General features: G+C 41.4%; 1 protein-coding gene across 2 annotated transcripts in view; it reads right to left on the bottom strand.

Annotated features, from left to right (window-relative positions):
• PTPRA (protein tyrosine phosphatase receptor type A) overlaps nt 1-19,720 on the bottom strand; it is a 194,249-nt gene that overhangs the window by 11,961 nt on the left and 162,568 nt on the right. For both annotated transcript variants that reach the window (XM_031941764.1, XM_031941765.1), the window contains 8 exons: nt 18,631-18,715; nt 16,860-16,933; nt 16,470-16,606; nt 13,673-13,763; nt 12,632-12,708; nt 3,231-3,267; nt 2,082-2,179; nt 1-120 (listed from right to left, as the gene is read on the bottom strand). In XM_031941764.1, the coding sequence (XP_031797624.1) occupies nt 1-120; nt 2,082-2,179; nt 3,231-3,267; nt 12,632-12,708; nt 13,673-13,763; nt 16,470-16,606; nt 16,860-16,933; nt 18,631-18,715 (719 nt within the window). The remainder of the gene's footprint in view (nt 121-2,081; nt 2,180-3,230; nt 3,268-12,631; nt 12,709-13,672; nt 13,764-16,469; nt 16,607-16,859; nt 16,934-18,630; nt 18,716-19,720) is intronic.

Below are 19,720 nucleotides of genomic sequence, written 5' to 3'. Positions count from 1 at the left end.
CTGCTGAATGCAGAATTTCCGGACTGTGTAATCCACCAAAACAGTGACGTCTTCCACAGACACGCGGATATTCCCATATGTCCAGCAGCCCTGGTCCGGCCAGTACTGGGCACACTTACACTAGAGGGGGAGACCCACATAGCCCAGGTAACAGGGATACCTCCTCACAGATACAAGAAAGGACAGAGGAAAGGGGCCCTTCTCCCACACCACCCAGCAGCACTTTCAAATTAAGGGTTAACCTCTGCCTGTCAATGGTTTCCTCCTCGACACTGTTTCTTTGGGGTTCCTCGTATGGCTATTGCTCGCTTTCCTCTGACCAGTCCGAGTGTGCTCCTTGGCACTTTGCTGTGGTACTTCTATTTCCCATACACCAAACATGCTAAGTGTGCAAACTGCTTCCAGCAACATTCAACAATCCCAACATTAGTTTTTATTAACATACGGTGATGTAATGTCTTCATCTTCCACATTTTTGTGTGTTTCTCCTGTGTGGGAGTGCCTTAGAGTGATGGAGCCTATGTCCCATTAGTTTTATATAGGTCTGGGTGAAGCTGTTTCCCAAATAAGTTATACTGCCTATTTGGCAACTCCACAAATATACATTAAGACTGATGGTTTTTATAGGCATTAGGTGAATGTGTTCTTTCAACTCATCTTTAAGTTCAAGATATTAGCTACTATCAACAGATATCTTACTTTCAGATCAGGTTACTGTATGACTAGTATTACTTAAATGTTTTACTTTGGATCTCTCATGAAGTGGGAATAATTGTAAATATTTGGGATGTAAAAACAAAACACAGCAAAACTGTGAGTGACCAAAAGAGAAAAAGAATTAGTGTCTAAATTAGCCTTCACAATTAATTGCAATCTCCTCTCTTCTCTCAGGCTCATTTTCTAACTCCAGGCTCAACCCAGGAGTCTCTGGATGGGTGGATTTTCTGAGGAGTTCAGGTATTCTGTACTGGCTCTAAAACACTGAAGTCTTACCCACCCATAGTCCAAATATGCTCAGTGAAAACAATCCTGCAGGTGTTCTCATCTGCCTACAGAAGAACACTGGGAATGGTCTGAGGAGATGACCAGGCCAGTCTCACTCCTGGCTACATTTTGGCCAAAGTAGGATTTTTGACTCTCCACAAATTTAACAATGTAAGAGAGATCTAGGTACCAAGCTAATGGCCTCACCCTGCCAACTGTGGCATGTTGGATCTTGGGCACCTACCTCAGGGGCTCTAGACCCAATTTTTGTCACTTTGTTGCCAGGCTGGAGGCTGTTGGTAGATTTCTAGGGCACTTGTTCCCTTTCCTTAATTCCTAATCCTAACCTTTAAATGGCTCTGAAATAGGAAATGAGATTATTCAGTTCCTCCCATTCAATGGCGTGAGCTGGCTAGAGGCAGTGAGCTCTTTATTTCCTAGGCTCATTGGACCCAAAGAACCCTCTACTGGATGGTTTGTGAAAGGCACAGACTTGGAGGGAGTAACCCGATGGGAAGACTGAAGAGTCAGACCTGAGTCAGATATATGGAGAAGTCTCAGTTCAGATGCTGTGACCCTGGAGGAATAGTTTGGTTTCTTTGAGCTTCAGTTTGTTCATCTATGAGATGGAGATAATACCTACACTCCTCTCACAGGGTAGTTGTGCAGCACGAATGTGTGATTTGTGATTTCTCCACATGCCTCGTGCTGGGGGCAAAAGGCCTGATGACCTGGTACCAGAGCCCAAGTAGGCCCTGCCCTGCTTGGAAGAGGCCTGAGCCCAGGAACGTGGCCCCAGGCCCAGCTGTTGGACAGTACCAGAAGCCAGAACCTAGGAAAGCAAGTTCTGACTTCCTTTTCAATTGGGAAGTGAGCTTTACCTTCTGAACAAATTGTTTAACTCTGTGCCAAATCTGGAAGAGCTCCCACAGCCTGAAGAAAGTCTGGGCTCTCAGGAACTGGGATGAGAGTCAGGCTCCCTCACACACATGCCCATATTCATATTCACATCCCCCTACCCCAAGGCTCCCAGCTCTAGTCATTGCTGCAACTATGGCTCAGGGAAGGAAGTAAGCTCATTACTCTTCTGTACCCACCTCCTTCCTCTCCTTCAAGTTGGTCACCATGACAATGGTGGCTGTATTTTGTTCCCAGATCATCCTCCAGAAATCATTCACTGTTTCTTCTTTTGGTCCTAAAAGCAGCCAGCACCAAAGAGGAATAAGAGGCAGATATCACGTGTGTCCATTTGATAATAAGAAAACCAAAAGGAGTTTCAGATCTTGCTTTGGACTGTTTAAAAATCTGCCTCCATGTCCCAGGGAGGTCTAAAATTCCCTCTTACAGAAAGTAGCAGAGGGTGCTTATCCAGAGAAAATCCCAAGGGCCCAATCTGGTGGCTAGAGCCAATTTCTCTTCTTTTCAGTGGCTTATTGTCTGCACTAGGCTGTGCACAGGTTTGCTATGACAACTTTAGTCAGAGGTCACAATTTGTTGAATTTCTCTATCCCTTCTTGACCTTCATTATTACGGTTGCTACGATCCTACTAGGACAAAGACAAAGCCCAAAATATAAGTGAGTTCTGGGGCAGAGCCCAAGTGCTTTAGAAATTTTATGACTCTTAAATGTTTGTGAGTATGAATTGGAGAATATGGTGGAGTATGAATGGTTTGGTATAGAGCTGAGCCACTTTAGGAACTCGGATTGGGCTATGCAGCCCTGAACTCTGAAGATTTCTGAGAGTTGACCATAAACAAATGTAGCTAACTTCTCCTATCATGGGCTTAGTCTTCAAGGTATTCAAACTGAGTGGACCAGGTGCCTTATTTCCAATATACATTGGCTATCTGGACACTATGTCATCAGTACTCTCTCTCCTCTTGAATCTCATAGCATTTTATAAGCCCTCTTCTGCATGTGACTTTCTCTAATATTAATTTTGGTTATTTTTATATGTCTGATAGCATGAGAGATACTTTGAGTCCCTTACACAATCTATCAAAGGACTTTGCAAATTTTGGTAGGAACAACAAATGAACAAATTATCCTTCTCAGTAAAATAGAAGGCAAATTTCAGTCATTTAAAAATCTTCCTAAATGATGAAGTGACAAAAAAGAACTAGGCAGAATGAGTCTACCATGACCAGCTTGAAAGCCAAAAAGCTGGTTGACCCTTCCCATTAGGGGTTCTGAGGCCCAATGATCTGAGGATAAGCCCAAAAGCATAAAGTGAACATGAATTTACCTTGTGCAGCAATAAACTTGTTCTTCTCTTGGTAGCCCTGAAGAGGAAAAAACAAGGGGAGAGGACAAGGAAATGACAATAAGCAAAGGAGAAAAAAGGAAATTTTTCCTTTTTTAGTTTGGGAGTCTCTAAACAGTATTGATTCTGGTACTAAGATCTACATTTGTTATCTGGAAAAAGTCCTGTTTTCCAGAACCTGATTCTTGGGGTTCCAGCCTAGAGAGTCCTCAAGGCTGGGTTGGTCTAAAATGTGGGGAAAATAAAGAACTCAGATTGGGATCAGTTTCCTCAGCCACATAATTACTTTATGAATATTGATGAGAAATAATAACAACCAAATGAGGGCACTATTTTGCCAGTGCAAATTAGGTACCCAATTGATACTCTACTAGCAACTGACAATGAGAATTGAAGCCTCAGTGGAAGACAGGAGGATAGACCTTCATGTTTCCAAAGGATCTATCTAGTTGGGTAGCCATCTTCATCCAAGAATATGGATTTGTGAAACTATTAAGGTATAGTTCTCCTGGAAACTTTAACATGATTTCTTATCCCAGGTACAATTTTTCCTTTGGACTACACTATGTCCAGCAGACAGCCATCTGAATGTGCACAGGAGGACTAAAAGGCACTCTCTTTTTACACATCTACTGAGTAGTTAAGTGCCTATGTGTAAACTATTGAAAACAATAGCTCTAGGTTAGAGGGAATGGGTATGAAATAGAAACTTCCTGCTCCATTCATCTGAGGGAAAATTAAATGGTCAAATCTGAACCTTGCTAGATGAAAACAACAAGAACTGAAATAATGAAATAATTCTTGAGTTGACACAGGTTAGATCTTGACTTTGGAGCCATTTGTTTAGGTCCCCACAGAGGCGCTCTGGAATCAGAGCAATAATGATTGGCAGCACAATCACTCTCATTAGGAAAATTACAGTCAGCTCAAATTCTCAGGGGAAAAAAAAACAACTAAACCAAGACAAATCAATTGTAAACTAAAAGATGGAGACTTGAAGGACCCATTCTCAAAACAGATACCAAAAGAAACATAACCAGGGTGGGGCAAGTGGGGCTTTTCCCAGAAGTGGAAGAAATTTGGAGGGTACCAAAGTGGTTTGGAGCTCTGGGAAAATCAAAGCCAAACATCTTTTCTTAATGTGGTTCTAATACTCTGAGATGCTAATTTGGAACCATGCCCAAAGGGCTACCAAACTGTGTATATTCTTTGATCTAGCAGTGTCTCTACTAGGCCTGTATCCCAAAGAGATCATAATAAAGGGAAAAGGGTTCACATGTGCAAAAATGTTTGTAACAGCCCTTTTTGTAGTGGCAAGGAACTAGAAACTGAGTTGGAGAAAACCGAGTTGGGGAAAGGCTGAATAAGTTATGGTATATGAATGTAACAGAATATTATTGTTCTATAAGAAATGATTAGCAGGATGACTTCAGAAAGGCCTGGAGAGACTTACATGAACTGATGCTAAATGAAATGAGTAGAACCAGGAGAACCATTGTATACAACAACAACAAGAAGATTATATGAAGATCAATTCTGATGGACTTAGCACTTTTTAACATTGAGGTGATTCAAGGCAATCTAAAAGACTTGGGATAGAAAGTGCCCATCTGGACACAGAGAGAAAATTGTGGAGACTGAATGTGGATCAAAGCACAGTATTTTTATCTTTGCTGTGGAAGCTTTTTTTTTTTTTTTTTCTTTCTCATGGTTTTTTTTTTCCCTTTTGATCTAATTTTTCTTATGCAGCAGGACAAATATGGAAATATGTTTAGAAGGACTGCATATGTTTGACCTACATAAGATTGCTTGCTGTCTTGGGGAGGGGAGGGAAGGGAGGGGAGGAAAAAAATTGAAACACAAGGTTTTGTAGAGATGAATACTAAAAACTATCTTTGCATGTATTTGGAAAAATAAAATACTATTTAAAAAAAAGGAAACAAAAAAATACTCTGGGTTCTTCTTACTTAAGGAAAAGGGGGGTGGGGAGCTAGAATGCCAAAAGAAAACCCTTAATCTATAAATCTTCTCCCTGGGTATAATTGAGCATTGGGGTCCAATGAAGCCTCAATTATCCATTACTCTGTTTATCCAGGAACTTGTTATAACAGGACTTTCCACTGGTGGAGAAGAGGTTCAGACATGGCAGAGGCCCAGGAGAACCAGGACCAGATAACCAATGGAACATTAGGGATCAATGGTACCCCACACCTGACCACAACAGAAACAGATAGCTTAGGCCTCTAAGACTCCAGTCAATATTTCACTGATATTTCATTATTGATATTTCATTATTGTCAAACTTCTCTTTCTAAAGCATAGTTATATGTTAGAGTTTGGAGGAGCATTCCAAACCCAACTCCACCCCAGTCATTCAATAAACCTCAGTGACTTCCTTTCATCTGCAGGATCAAATATAAACTCTTCTGTTTGCCTTTCAAAGCTCCACATATGCTCCATACATACCACACTCCATCTTCCAACTCTAGGCATTTTCACTGGCTATCTCTCTCACTCCACATTGTGGCTTTCCAGGCTTCCTTTAAGTCCCAACTTCAGCAAGAAGCCTTTTCCAGATATACTTAATTACAGTGTTTTCCCTGAGATTATCTCTAAATTATCATATGTCTTTATATATGATATGTAAATCTATATATCTATATATCAGTGACATATAAATGTATATATGGCTTATGTAGCTATGTATCTTGTTTACACATAGTTGTTTGCATGATGTTTTCTTCATTGGACTATGAGTCTTTTTTAAAGCAGGCACTGGTTTTTGTTATTCTCTGTATCCCTAAAACTTAGTAGAGTGCCCAGCACATAGTAGGAACTCAATAAATGCTTAGTGATTCATTGACTACTGAGAAGGTGGTATCTTATCAGAGGCAAGAGCACCTGCCAACAACTTCCACACCCTCCTGCCTGGATAAATAGTACCTTTTTTGTCATGGCTCCTCAAAAAAAAAAAAAAAAAAAGGACAGGGTTCAGGATGGTAAAGATACAGGATGGTGGGGAGGCAGGAGGGAGGTGGAACGAGATTCCATACAGTGCACTTCCTTCTGCCATGTGGTAGTGAAGACAATGCCCTTTGGCATTCATTTCCCCTGGGTCAGGACACTAAGTAACTTCTTGAAATTTTTGAGTGTAAATGGAGTTAGCCCTTTTATTACCTGCTACTTAAGGCCAGGACTCACTAGCAGTTCAAATAAGGTGAAATGGATACCTGGGCTTTGTCTGCATGCAGAGGATAGTAGTGCTGGAGGGAAGAGGTAGAGGAGTTATCTTCCCTCCTCCTAGATCTGCTATTCTGGCGCATTAGCACATTTCATAAACTTGCACTTAGTAAGAATGATTATCTAAAACAGAAGGCTGCTTTCTCCCTCCCTTTCACAGTCAAACTGTTAGGAAAAGACCATCTATATTCCCTGCATCCTCTTCTCTTCCCACTCATACCACTATCCTCTGGTTTTCTTCCTTCACAATCTCATTTATTGGATCATTGTTCATGCCTCCAAGGTTCTGTTCTGGCTTCTTTTTTCTTTCTATACCAAGAAGAATGATTTGGTTAAACCAGCCCAAATAAACAAGGCAATATCTTATCCATTGCAATGAATACATCTAAAGATGTGACACTACACTCAGAATTGAACTTGTTGAGTGCTTCAAGAAAGAAGAAAATAACCTTCCCCTCCTAAAGCAACTACTTTAAATTTTATTCTACTCTTCTCAGGAACTAAGTGGGTATGTATGTATATCTTTTGCTAGGGGAAATGTTGCTACATTTCTCAGTAAATTGCTACAAAGAGGTGGAGCCTCTTCTACACCAGTGGAAAGTCCTGTTATAACGAGTTCCTGGATAAACAGAGTAATGGATAATTGAGGCTTCATTGGACCCCAATGCTCAATTATACCCAGGGGGGAGATTTATAGATTAAGGGTTTTCTTTTGGCATCATTGCTACAATTTCTCAGTAAATAACCCTTCATAAAGGCTAATTAGTGCAAAATTGATTATTTGATATTATAGAGCTATCAAATGATTGATCTATATTGCGGGAGTAAACATCAGTGATATTACTGGAATTCTCAATACCCTGGAGTTACCCTTAGAACTCGGAGGGAAGAAATAGTTATCTACTCAACCTGCCAGTGCAAGTTGAGTTTGGGAGAGAGAGGGTAAGGCAATAGTAGCTAGTATTCTGGATTTGGAGTCAGAAAAACCCGAGCTCAAACTCTACATCATCTATTCATTAGCTATGCAGTACTGGGCAAATCACTTTACCTCTGAGCCTGTTTCATTATCTATAAAATGAGGGAGCTGTACTGGATGCTTTTAAGGCCTTTTCCAAATCCAAATTTTTGTTCCTATGACCATTTCTCTTTACAGACTTCCAATGGTTCAATTCTGTTTTTGCAGATAGTATCTAAAATTAGATATACAACCTTAATGTCTCAGAAACAACACTACTCATATCAATTCTTTATCTATTAGACATCTTCAAGTGAATCATGCCATAAGCATCTTGCACTCAACAGATCCAAAATGGAACTCTACTAAACCAACTCCATTCTTCAGACTTTACAGATAAAGGATTTGGAGCTGGAAAGAAATTCTGAGCCTGTTTCATCTAATGCCCTTGATTTCTAAGTAAGAAAACTGAGATGAAAAGAGGTTGAATGACTTTCAAGACTGCACAGTTGTAAGCATTACAAGGGAAATATGAACTTAGCTCCTCTGACCTCAGGGTCAGAACTCTTCTCATTGAATTACAGTTACTTGGTTCCACTGCCTGGGACCATTTGTCATATACCGGACCCATTTCTGCTCTTTTCCCTGAAAGAGAACAGAGTGCCTCCACCTTGGAAGCACTTTTTACCTTAGAGCTGCTGCATTTTAGGGGTCTCCTCCTCCTTTAAATTTGGTGGTTCTGGCTTTAGAGCCAGGGGCATCATTGCAGGCAAACAGCAGGGCATGTAGTAACTCTCCTTAAAACATATCAACTCACGTCGGGAATGGGTTCAATAGGCAATACTACATATATACTACATATATATATACATATATAGCACCCTCCAAAATCTACAAAGAAATAAAGGGGGAGAGATGGGCAGATGGGAAAGCAAAGAGTGAGGAAAGAAAACAAGGGAAGGATCCATGAAGTTTGAATAATACCAAGGAAAGTTAGGAGCAGAATTAAAGCAAAGGGTCAGCAGGGATAGGAAAAATATGTAGATGTCTATGTGGTGGGAGTGTGTGTGTGTGTGTGTGTGTATACACACACATATCTACATAGTATATATAAATATATCCTATCTTAACTATAGCCTGCTTGGAGGGGGGGAGGAATGAAAGGGGGGGAAAAAGGAATAAAGGTAAAAAATGTGTGTAGCATAGAACAAAAGAACAATTTACAAGGAAGTAAAGATGAACATTTAATATAATTAATAAATAAATATAATTTCTTCTACTAATATATACTTTCTTGATCTGATAATTTGTTGTTACATATTTTGAATCCTCCCTAATGTTCTCCCTAATGTCATGCTGGCACATGACAATGTTCTCTTTTGTTTTGTTTTGTATTGCTCTTCTGTTTTTCTTTTTTCTTGTTCTGTTTCTTAAAATAAATTTGGGAAAAAAAAAAAAAAAAAACAACCAAAAACCATATTGAGATATGCCTCAGAATCATGCCCCACTCTGGCCTGCTTCTTAAGATTACAGCCTTCATACTTTTATTCCCAGCAGTTCATGGATTGAGAGACTGGAGATGTCCTCCAGAACATGTGAGATAGATACTTCTGCTTTCACCCGAAGGGACATGAACAATGACCTTCTGAATAGGTGTGAAGATTACCTCAACCAGGGAAGGTCTAGTAGAGCCACCTCTATGTCAGCTGCCTAATCTGTAAATTGAAGGGGCTGCACTAGATGATTGCCAAGAGGGTTTTGTTTGTTTGTTTGTATGATGCTGTCTACGACAGAAACAATATCAACAGAAATTCATCCTTGGCTCTTCTGCTGCCTAGCCTGGTAACATGAAGGAAGGGGTGATAGCAGGAAGCACCCACTGTTTGTGGACGCAACTTCCCTAAAAGCTCTAAAAGGTTCGGGAAAAAGGTCCTGCCAAGCGAGCTTCTATGGCTGAGCCAACACCCAGAGTAAGAAATCAAGACCTGGGAATGAAATTCAGTACAGCTTTCTCCTAAGGCAGTTCTATGCCTGTAATTTCTCAGGCATTAGCATCTATTATGGCTCCCTGAGCAGACATAACTCAAGGGATGTAGAGATAAAATTGTTCACGAGCTGTAAGACAGAGCACCACCTCCTGTGTGGTTTGATATACAGCTGCCATGGGAAGTCTAAATTGCAATTCCCAAGATTCCTATTTCAGGTTGCCTTTCCTAAGAGAAGTTTGTTTTCTTAAACACTCTATTCTTCTTGTCCTATACAGAAGTTGGCTGTCTGCACCATCTACCACCTTCCTACTAGGAGAGTCTGTTGCTTCTTTGGGTGTGATATAAATTTGTTTGACTAAGTTTCAGGATAGATGGGTGGAGATTACTGGGGTAGGAAATATCAGAAAGCAGGTTGTTTCCAATGGAGCATACCAGGGATCTGTCCTTGGCAGCATGCTCCTAAACACATATTTTAATGACTTGAATAAATAGATGTTACACTTAACAAATTTACAGATGAAACAAAGCTGGAGGTGAGGTGGGAGGGGAATCAGCTAACACAATGGATGCCATGTTTCAAAATCATGTTAAGTTGGAATATTAAACTGAATCTAATTAAATTAAACTGAGTAGGGATAAAGGCAAAGTCTTCCTTTGGGTTAAGAAAAGTCAACTTCACAAATACAAGAAGAGAGACATCTAGAGAGCATTGTTTGAAAAAGATTTAGGGGTTTAATTATGGTGTTGCAACATGAGTCAATAGTATGCTAGGACAGCCAAGAAAGCTAATGCAATGTTAGGCTTTGAGGAAAGGCAGTATCCAGGTCTAGCAAAGTGATAGTCTCACTATACTCTATCTTGGTTACACCACAGCTGGGATATCAGGTTTAATTCTGGATACCATTTGGAAGATCACAGATTTATAGCTAAGAGGGATTTCAGAGGCCACTTAGTTCAATTGCCTCATTTTATAAACGAGGAAATTGAGACCCAGAGTGTTCAAATGACTTGTCCATGGTCACATAAGTATTAAGTATTAGAAGTGGGAAAGATATGAATAAACTATAATTTCTGGGAAGGGCATCTGGGGTGGTGATGGACCTCAAATTTATGCTATTCTGAGGATCAGTTTTAAAGGAAATAGGAATGTTTAGCCTACAGGGAAGTTTACAGAGCCTCCTTCAGAGAGGAATAGTCTTCGAGTATCTGAGAGGCTTTCACATAAAAGACATTGGGCTTTTTTCTCTTGTGATTGACCTCAGAAGGCATAAGTAGAAGCAGAGGATGGAAGCTATATAGGGAAATTTAGGCTCAATACAAAGAAAAACTTCCTCACAAAATATTCAAAAACAGAATGGGCTGCCTAGGAAAGGAGTGGATTTCCTCCCCCCTAGAAATCTTCAAGCAAAGGCTGATGACTACTTGTTAGATAAGTTGTAGAAGAATTGGATAGAATAACACAAGCCCTTCCAACTTCAAGAATCAGCCCAACAAAGTCATTATTTAGCTTTTTCTACAAACAACAAGAAAGGGAAAGTCTACAGGTAAACAACAGTGAATTTGAGCTGCTGTTACTTTGTAGATAAGGCCACTGAAACACTACTTTTCAGACCATTCCTCAAGGGCAGAGGTTGAAGGTGGTCCAGGAAAACTGGGATTGAGCTTCTTCCTTCAGATTAAGTACATATATGTGGGTGCCTATGTATTTTCATGTGTAGTTATTGTTTAATCAAATAAGTGAGGAAGTAATAAGGCCAGATCTGGTCTTCCTAATGACTTCACCATTAATAGTGGGAAAAATGAAATCTGGTTTTGCTGGTTTATTGATAGTAAACTCTGACTGATCTTCAACAATTTAAGCTTTTAAGAGCCAGGGTGGGGGGAAGAGGGAAGTTCCTTACCTTTGGATAGCATTGATCACAAGAAAAATGAAGATTGTCTCTAATCCCTTTGAATACAGCATGCCCTCATTTTATAGATGAGAAAACTTCTGGTGTTAGGATAACTATCTACAGGATAGTTACAGAGCAGGGGAATACAGCAGACACTATCAAATCTTCCATGGAAATCCAAGCACATTAAGTCTATCATAATTTCCTTGGAGACAAGAAACATTAAATAGATTCCAAACTGGTTCAATGACTAGATTTGAAGAATAATGAGTTGATATCAACCTGAACGGGGGCTCTGATAGCATCAGCAAAGTTCTATCTTTTGCTCTGTTCTATTCAACATTTTTTATCAGTGAGAGGTAGATTGGTCAGATTAGACCCCTTCCTTTAGAAAGGAAAGAGGGGACACAGACAGGAGCAGTCACTGTTGAATCCATAGGTGATTACACCATGCATACATCTTCTGTGCACATTCTTCTTTGTCCCTCTCATGAATGGTATAAGGATGCCTAGATTTGTTTATAAACATTTGCATTTAAAGTAGAGCAGTTTCTCTTGTTTATTATTCCAAAGGGTAAAACTGTGACAGCCCCAGTGATGAGAAGATCAGTCTGTAGTCTCCTAGATTTGACTCAAACTGACCCAGCAAAAAGTGACCAAAGATGCTGGAACTTCAGTGCCCACTCTGTCTGCACAGCAAAAAAAGTGTGATTTGGTAAATTTGCTCTGAGTTCGAGCTGTGCCTTTTCCTACTGTGATAACTTGCATAAATGCACTTATCAAATTTGCAAAGTACATAATCTTGGGATAAAAGTAAAATTTAAAAGAATCTGCTATTCACAGTGACATGTGAGGCATATGAAAAAAAGCCCTTGGCTAAGCATCAGAAGAGCTTTATTCCAAATTTTCTCTCTCTCATATTTTTTAGCTGTGAGAGTGGCTGAATGCTTCTCTCTTTAGAGTTGTAGGGAGTAACTAGAAAGATTAGGAATTATAGCCCTGTTACTCAGAAGCCCTCCCTCCATCAATGAATTCATACCTTAGGTTGTTTTTTGCCACCATTTCAACTTATTGAGGTCTTTTTAGATGCCAAACCTTGTCTATAGTCTCCAATTGTAAACAATACCATGTTTACAGAAAAACAGTGACTTCCCTACTGGTCACAGTGCATTGCAAAGGGATCACAAATAAGAGACAAGACAGACAGATGGACACACATCATGCCCAGCAAGCTGGGCAGGAGCAGGCAGGCAGGCTGCAGTGACGTGCATCATTCAGATGAGTGATGAGAGAAGCTGAAGCTCTTACATTAATGAATGAGGCATTGATATAGTCAGAATCCGGAACCCCTTCAACCGGTGTCAGGTGTACCCTGGAATGGTCATCTAGAAGAGAGAGCAACAGCCATGACTCTTCCCTTTGAAACCCAAGTCAGTGTCCTCTGTCCCCTGTCCCCTTCATATTCTTAAAGGACATTTTTCTACTACTACCCTGGGTCCAGGTTCACCTACTCCCTCGGTCCCTGTTTTCCACTTTCCTAGACTTCTCCTTCCTGATTTATCAGTAAAAGACAATAGCCTGTAATGGACCAAGAGGTGAACAGATTAACAAAGTAAGAATCCTTTCCTCTGGCCCAGGAGTCTATGAATCTTTGGACCTGGGAGGAGGGCAATATAACAGGACACCAAAAAATGTCACAATATTGTTACCAACCACTCTGCTGAGCCCAGAGGAGTCATTAAGTCGGTTAAGCTACAGTTCTTTCTGTCTTTAGCCCCTGGGAATACCGTCTCCTGGCCTTGTGAGCTTCTTTCCTTGCATTAGAACTGCAGCGTGCCTCTCTCTACCTCTTTATGCTTGGCTCTGGGGAATCTGCTTGTAACAAAGCATAGGCAGAGTTAGGAAAAACAAACAAGGGAGCATTCTCTCCCTAGAAATCTTCTGAATCCTATTAGGAGGTTTATCACCCATTACAGGTTAGCACATGAGCACCGGAATGTATGATGACTGCCATTTACTTTTATTGTAAGCTCTGCCCGGGCTGAGTTCATTTTGGAATCATTTGCTCTATCTACTCAGCAGAGCCAAGCATAGGTTCTTACACAGAAGAAGTAGTTCAGGAAATGTTTGTTAGAATGAATCCTGACTGATGGAAGCAGGCAATGAGAGGTAATGGGTCTAAGAAGGGTCTGGAAGCCATAAGGTCTCTAACTCTACGATGTAACTCTACCCTTAAGACTCAATACTGTTTGTTCTCTTTTTAACCTTTAAAATATTGGCTCAGAAGACCCATGTATTCAGTGACTAGACTAACTAGAAAGTTTCATGAGAAATCCCAGAAGCACGTACAAGGTAAGATGTTCACATATCTGTTTTTCTCTTTGTTTTCTTCCTTGGAAGCAGCTTCACAGGTAGCCTGGATAGGACAGGCTGGGAGAGCCTAGAGGACATAAGAAAAATAAGATGTTACTAAAAATATAACTGACAATCAGCAAGCATCCCTGCAATGCAAACTTCTGTTGTCTATGCTGGATGGTAAATGGGTACTTTCCTTTCTTGTGAGAGAAGTTGGACAGGTCCATGACCAGGGCAACCTCATTGTCTAGCACAAGGAGAGAGCATTTCTCTCTCCCTTCTCCTCCCTAAAAAAACTTCCAAGTGCCTGTACATGCAAGAATGTTTGTGGCAGCCCTCTTTGTAGTAGCCAGAAACTGGAAACTGAGTGGATGCTCATCAATGGGAGAATGGCTGAATAAATTGTGGTATATAAATATTATGGAATATTATTGTTCAGTAAGAAATGACCAGCAGGATGATTTCAGAAGGTCCTGGAGAGACTTACATGAACTGATGCTGAATGAAATAAGCAGGACCAGGAGATCATTATATACTTCAACAACAATACTATATGATGATCAATTCTGATGGACCTGGCCATCTTCAACAATGAAATGAACCAAATCAGTTCCAATAGAGCAGCAGTGAACTGAACCAGCTATGCCCAGCAAAAGAACTCTGGGAGATGACTAAGAACCATTACATAGAATTCCTAATATATTTTTGTCTGCCTGCATTTTTTATTTCCTTCACAGGCTAATTGTACACTATTTCAAAGTCCGATTCTTTTTGTACAGCAAAATAATGGTTTGGACATGTGTACTTATATTGTATTTAATTTATACTTTAACATATTTAACATGTATTGGTCATCCTGTCATCTAGGGGAAGGAGGGGAAAAATTGGAACAAAAGGTTTGGCAATTGTCAATGCTATAAAATTACCCATGCATATAACTTAAAAGGCTATTAAAAAAAACAACAACACTTCCAGGTGATTTCTAAACGCCTAGAACATTGCAACATCTGTGCTGTCATTATGGGGAGAAAGGTCTTTCTCGGTTTATTATATGAAGAGATAGGCTTCAAAGTGAACACAGCAAAGGGGCAGATGCTTTGTCAGCGAAACACCAGGACTCTTCCCTTTGCCACCTAGCTCTGTAGTTTCTTTATCACAGTCCTATCTGATTGAAAGGGAAATAGCATTTAGAAAAATGCTAATATTTGGGCTGTAGGGAATAGGAACTTCTTCCACTGAAGTCCTCCTCAAGGCCCCTTCTCATTCAACTCCTGTGCCCCCATTGTCAATGTTCCCTCCTGCCCCAATTCTATCTTGTACTAGACTTGTGTGTATACAGGACAGTGTCCCTGTAGTAGAATGTCAGCTCCCTGAAGACAGGACCTGTTTCCTTAATATTTGTATCACCAGCACCTGACCCTCACCTGGCACAAAGCAGGTACTTAAGAAACCACAATTGCTTAGAAGTTTACTCCACCCCTGGACTTTCTCACACTAGAACCTCTGGCTCTGGGCCTCCTGATTGGCTGGTTTCTCCCAGACCCTCCCTCCAAGTCTTCATTTCCCTGCAGGCTGCTATTCCTGACTTTTCAGCTCCCAGGTTCTCCTTTCACCTTCTCTCAAGCTTTCTTTTAAATGTTTTCTTACCCCTTTACAATGGAAGCTATTTGAAAGCAGGAACTATGTTTCTGCTTATATTTGCATTCCCTTAGCAGTAAGGGGACTTAGCACAATGTCTGATACAGGGCAAACATTTAATAAATGCTTATTGATTTCTGAATTGATTTCTTGCACTGAATCCAAACTGTCTTCATGAAGGCCTGAATATGTAAAATAGGAAAATTGGGGGGGAAAGAGGTAACCAGTGCCAGGGAAAATGGGATACCTTTGTTCCCACAAAATTTGTGGAACTGGTCCTTAAAAATGAGGCCTTGGATAGGAAGGGTCAGATTTAATAGCCACAGGCCAATAGGAAAGGAGCTAAAGGAGACTCTTCTCTTTTCATCCTATAGAGTTTAACATGAAAACCTCCCTCATTGACCAATAGCAAAATAGATGCATGACCTATTTTGGGTATTTAAAGGATTACCATGTATAATAGAAATAGTCAAATCTGCTCTTTATTTCCATAGAAAGCAGAACAACAAATATGGGAAGCTGGGTATGTGGGAAAGCAGATTCCGGTTTGGGAAATTTTCTAACAATGAAAATTGTCCAAAAGTAGAGTGGATTGCCTTGGAAAACAGCAGAGCCTCTGCTGCTAGAGAGGGGGAATGGAAGCTGTATTAATTCCTAGGAGTGTTGTGTTTGGGCATAAGCTAAATGACTTATTTCTAAGCCCCTTTCCAGTTTGGTATTCTGTGATCCCAAGCATGGTTGTGGCTGAGATAGCTCAGGGCCAAAGATAAAGGGCCAAAGACTTCTAAGCCAGCCATAGACACAAGATGGCAGCAACGTTCCTCTCCGCCCAGGCCCAGCTCCACCCTCAGACCTGCTCTGGAGGCTGCCTTGGTATTTAACTTTGACTAGGAGCTCCCTTACTGTTCTGGGCCTGCCCCAGCTTGGCTCTCTGCATTCACTAACGGTTCCTGCCTTAGTTGGGGAGCTCCTGAATTACGGGCCTACAGGTGGTTTAAGGCGAGAAGGGCAAGGAGCCACTCTCTCTGCCCAGGAGAACCGCGGAGGCTCCGGCCCAGGCGGCCAGGAACTGGTCCTCCCTCCTTGGGCGAGAACCTGGTTCCCCAGGCTGCTGGGCCCTGCCCACCCCACACAAGGGAAACAAGCGGCTCACGTTAAATTCTTCCCGGAAGAGCTTGTTGTCGTCAGCCATGCGCCGGTTGATCTCCTCTTCCAGCTTGTCCACTGGCAGCGGAGGGTACTTCCTGTTGGTGCTGGGAGACCTGGCCAGAAGTGGCATGCTTTGAGGTTCTGCAGCAGCACAAGGGGGAAGTGGTCAGTCACTCAAGGCCAGCCAGGCCGGCCCCTGCCTGGGAACTCGCTGCCACTGGCCAAGACAGCCCCAAGAGCCACATAAAAGGCAGGGCTGCTGCCTGGGCCAGCCTCGGATCCTAGGCTGGTGGGGGCGTCCTGATGCTGCCACCTGCCCACAGGGGGTTACCAGGCCCGGTTCTCCTTACCCACCGAATCTCATGCAGGGACAGGTCACTGCCAACAGCCTTACCCATGTCATCAGTGCGTCCGTTGGACAAGCGGAAGGAATTGGAATGGCTGCCAGCCTGCTTGTACTTCTTGAACCTAATGGGAAAGCATATAAAAATGGGCGCCTGAGCCCAAGAGTACAAGCAGGCCCAAGATGTCACTATGAATTGGGCTCATTTCAACCTTTCTAGAACAGAAGAGAGAAGAGCCCCTGCTCAGTGAGAAGAGGGAGCCAGTTCCCTTTCTGGCCACCACCCACCCCTCCGGTCATCACAACACCATGTTCTTTGGAGATAAAACTGTAGGACCCTGTACCAGACTGCAGGGCCACTGGGACACATGGCTCCTACTGAAAGCTCCTGTGCCCAAACTGTCCATTTATTCCCTTCATTGCATCTTGGGGTAAAGGAAAGAAAGAGAGAGAGCTCTGTCCTGGGTCAGAGACAGGAGACTTACTCTGGCTTTTGGATCTCACAGGTGAGCTGTGTTAGGCTATTTGACGCCAGGATCCCTCCAAAGGCCTGTAGCTACCAGGAGAGGAGCATGCCCTAGTGCCAAGATAGACCTACTTCTTTGTACTCCTAGAGGGTTCCAAACTAGCCTAACCAAAGGATCTCCCCAGCAAGATTTCTTCACACAGACTCACCATATAGGGCTGGGAATCTCTAGCACTGTATCCGAGTCAAAGCTAGTGCTTTGAGGAGAGGAAGGATGCAAAGCTGAATGTTGGTTATTGTTTCACCCATAACCCAAGAGTTAAACATTCCGGGTTCCCATGCCTAGCTCTAATGTCCCTGGTAATCATGATACTATAAACAATCCCATGCAGTCCTTTCTTGGAATGGTGCTCTTTAAGATTCTTAATACTTCAAAGGTACAAAACCTTTGGCATCTTAGAGAAATAGGTGAGGGGGTTAGTTCCATCACTGGCCTGGTGACATCCAGAAGTTGGACAGAAAGGCAGGACTAACTCCTATTCCAGCTTTCTAACCCACTTATTGGGCCATAATACTGCTTAAAGTTTACCAATGTTAACACCTCAAATTTCCCCCAATATTCAGATGCTCAGGAAAGGGCCATTTTTATTTCTTTAGCAAAGGGACAACATATTTAATTTTGATTTTTTTGGTTGTTTTTTTTTTTTAAACTCAGAGGATAATTCAATAATAAAAATATCTACCACTTTTAGATTAAGTCTATACTTGCAGGTTGAATTCCACTTCATCAGACATGTGTACTCCCCTCCCCAGGAAGCCTGAACCACAGAAGGGCACTGGATCTGTCTCCTCCCACCAGTGTCACCACAGTAGTGACTATATTCAGCATCTTGGTGAGGGTTGCTTTGCTTCTCCAAAATCAGTTGCTAAAGAGCACTTTTACTATTGAAGCCCAAGTAGCTTATCCGTCATCACATTACTCTTTTCCCCATTCAAGTTCTGGGGAGCAAATAGTACCCCCTTCTATTACATCAGACCAAGAGGCCTTCCTTAAGAATAAAACAGATGAAATGAAGTAATCTGTCTTTCACAATCCTTCAGGCTTGCCTGATCACTCCTACACACCTACTACATTCTAACTCGTATTATCATGACACATGACACACCTACGTCCTTTACCCTCCTAGTGGACTGTGAGGGCAGGAACACAGGGAATTTTGCTCTCCATCTCAGTATCCTCACACTCCCCACTCCCAAGGGCTGAGGACGCATGATCATAATTATACACTGTGGACAATGAAGATGTGTGGTGAAGTGAACTGGACTAAGCCAGAATGGAGAGACTGAGTTTCTTACCTTAACATGTACAGAACAATGATAATAAACACTATTACTAGCAGAGAGGACAGGGCCACCATCACTGCAATGATAGGTGTCTCATCTGAAACCAAGAACATACACATCCACAATCAGAGGATCAGCATCACTTATAAGGGTGGGTTTATAAGCTAATGATAGCTTCTCACTCCAATGCTTCTACTGGTGAGAGAGAAAATAGGGAAGGAAAAGAGGAGGGGAGAAGAGAAGAGAGAAAAGGGGAAAAAAAGGGAAGAAGAAGGAGAGGGGAAGGGAGGAAGGAAAAGGGGAAGGTAGGAGAGAGGGAAGATAAGGAATGGAGGAGAGAGAAGAAAGAAGGGGAAGGAGAAGGAGACAAGGAAAAGAGAAGAGAGAAGAAAGAAGGGAGACAAGGAATGGAGAAGAGAAAAGAAAGAAGGGGAAGGAAGATGTAGGAGGGGAAGGAGGAGAAAAAAGGTAAAAGGAGATAAGGAGAAACCAAGAGACCAAGCTTCCAGTCCTGATTCTGCCAATAACTTAATGTAAATCTAAGCAATTCACTTAACCTCTTGAGGTTTTAGTTTCTTTTTATGTAAAATATCAGGGGATTGTCCCTGATGATCTCTATGATTCTTTTATAGCTCTAATATTCTATAAGTAGGTTAAAGAGTCTGATAGGAGTGTTCCTTACCCTTTTTCACTCTGTATTTAAAATATTTGTTTTTTATAGCACAATAATATTCTATTACATTCAAGTATCACAACTCATACAACCAGTCCTCAATCAGACTTTGTTTCTAGTACTTTGTTGCTACAAAAAAGTGCTGCTATCAATATTTTGCTATATATGATACATGGAAAAGAGAGAAAAACAAAATAATATCAGAAAGGCCACTGGCCTTGACAGTTGACAGAAATGCTTCCATCTAGGCATAAATCTACAAACTTCCACAATGCAGAGGTTAAATTCACTTTGTAGGCCTAATCAAATAATTCAAAATGTGACAGTACTCTCTGGTAAAGAACTAAAAGGGAAATAAGGAAGGAGGGAAATGTTTAGTACTGTAATTTGAATGTTTACAAATTTGACATTTATGGGAAGATCAGAATT

This window comes from Sarcophilus harrisii, chromosome 6 (genome assembly GCF_902635505.1).
Source record: "Sarcophilus harrisii chromosome 6, mSarHar1.11, whole genome shotgun sequence".
Taxonomy (NCBI): domain Eukaryota; kingdom Metazoa; phylum Chordata; class Mammalia; order Dasyuromorphia; family Dasyuridae; genus Sarcophilus; species Sarcophilus harrisii.
Note: the sequence above shows the minus strand (reverse complement) of the source record. Positions and strands in the feature narration are given on the sequence as shown.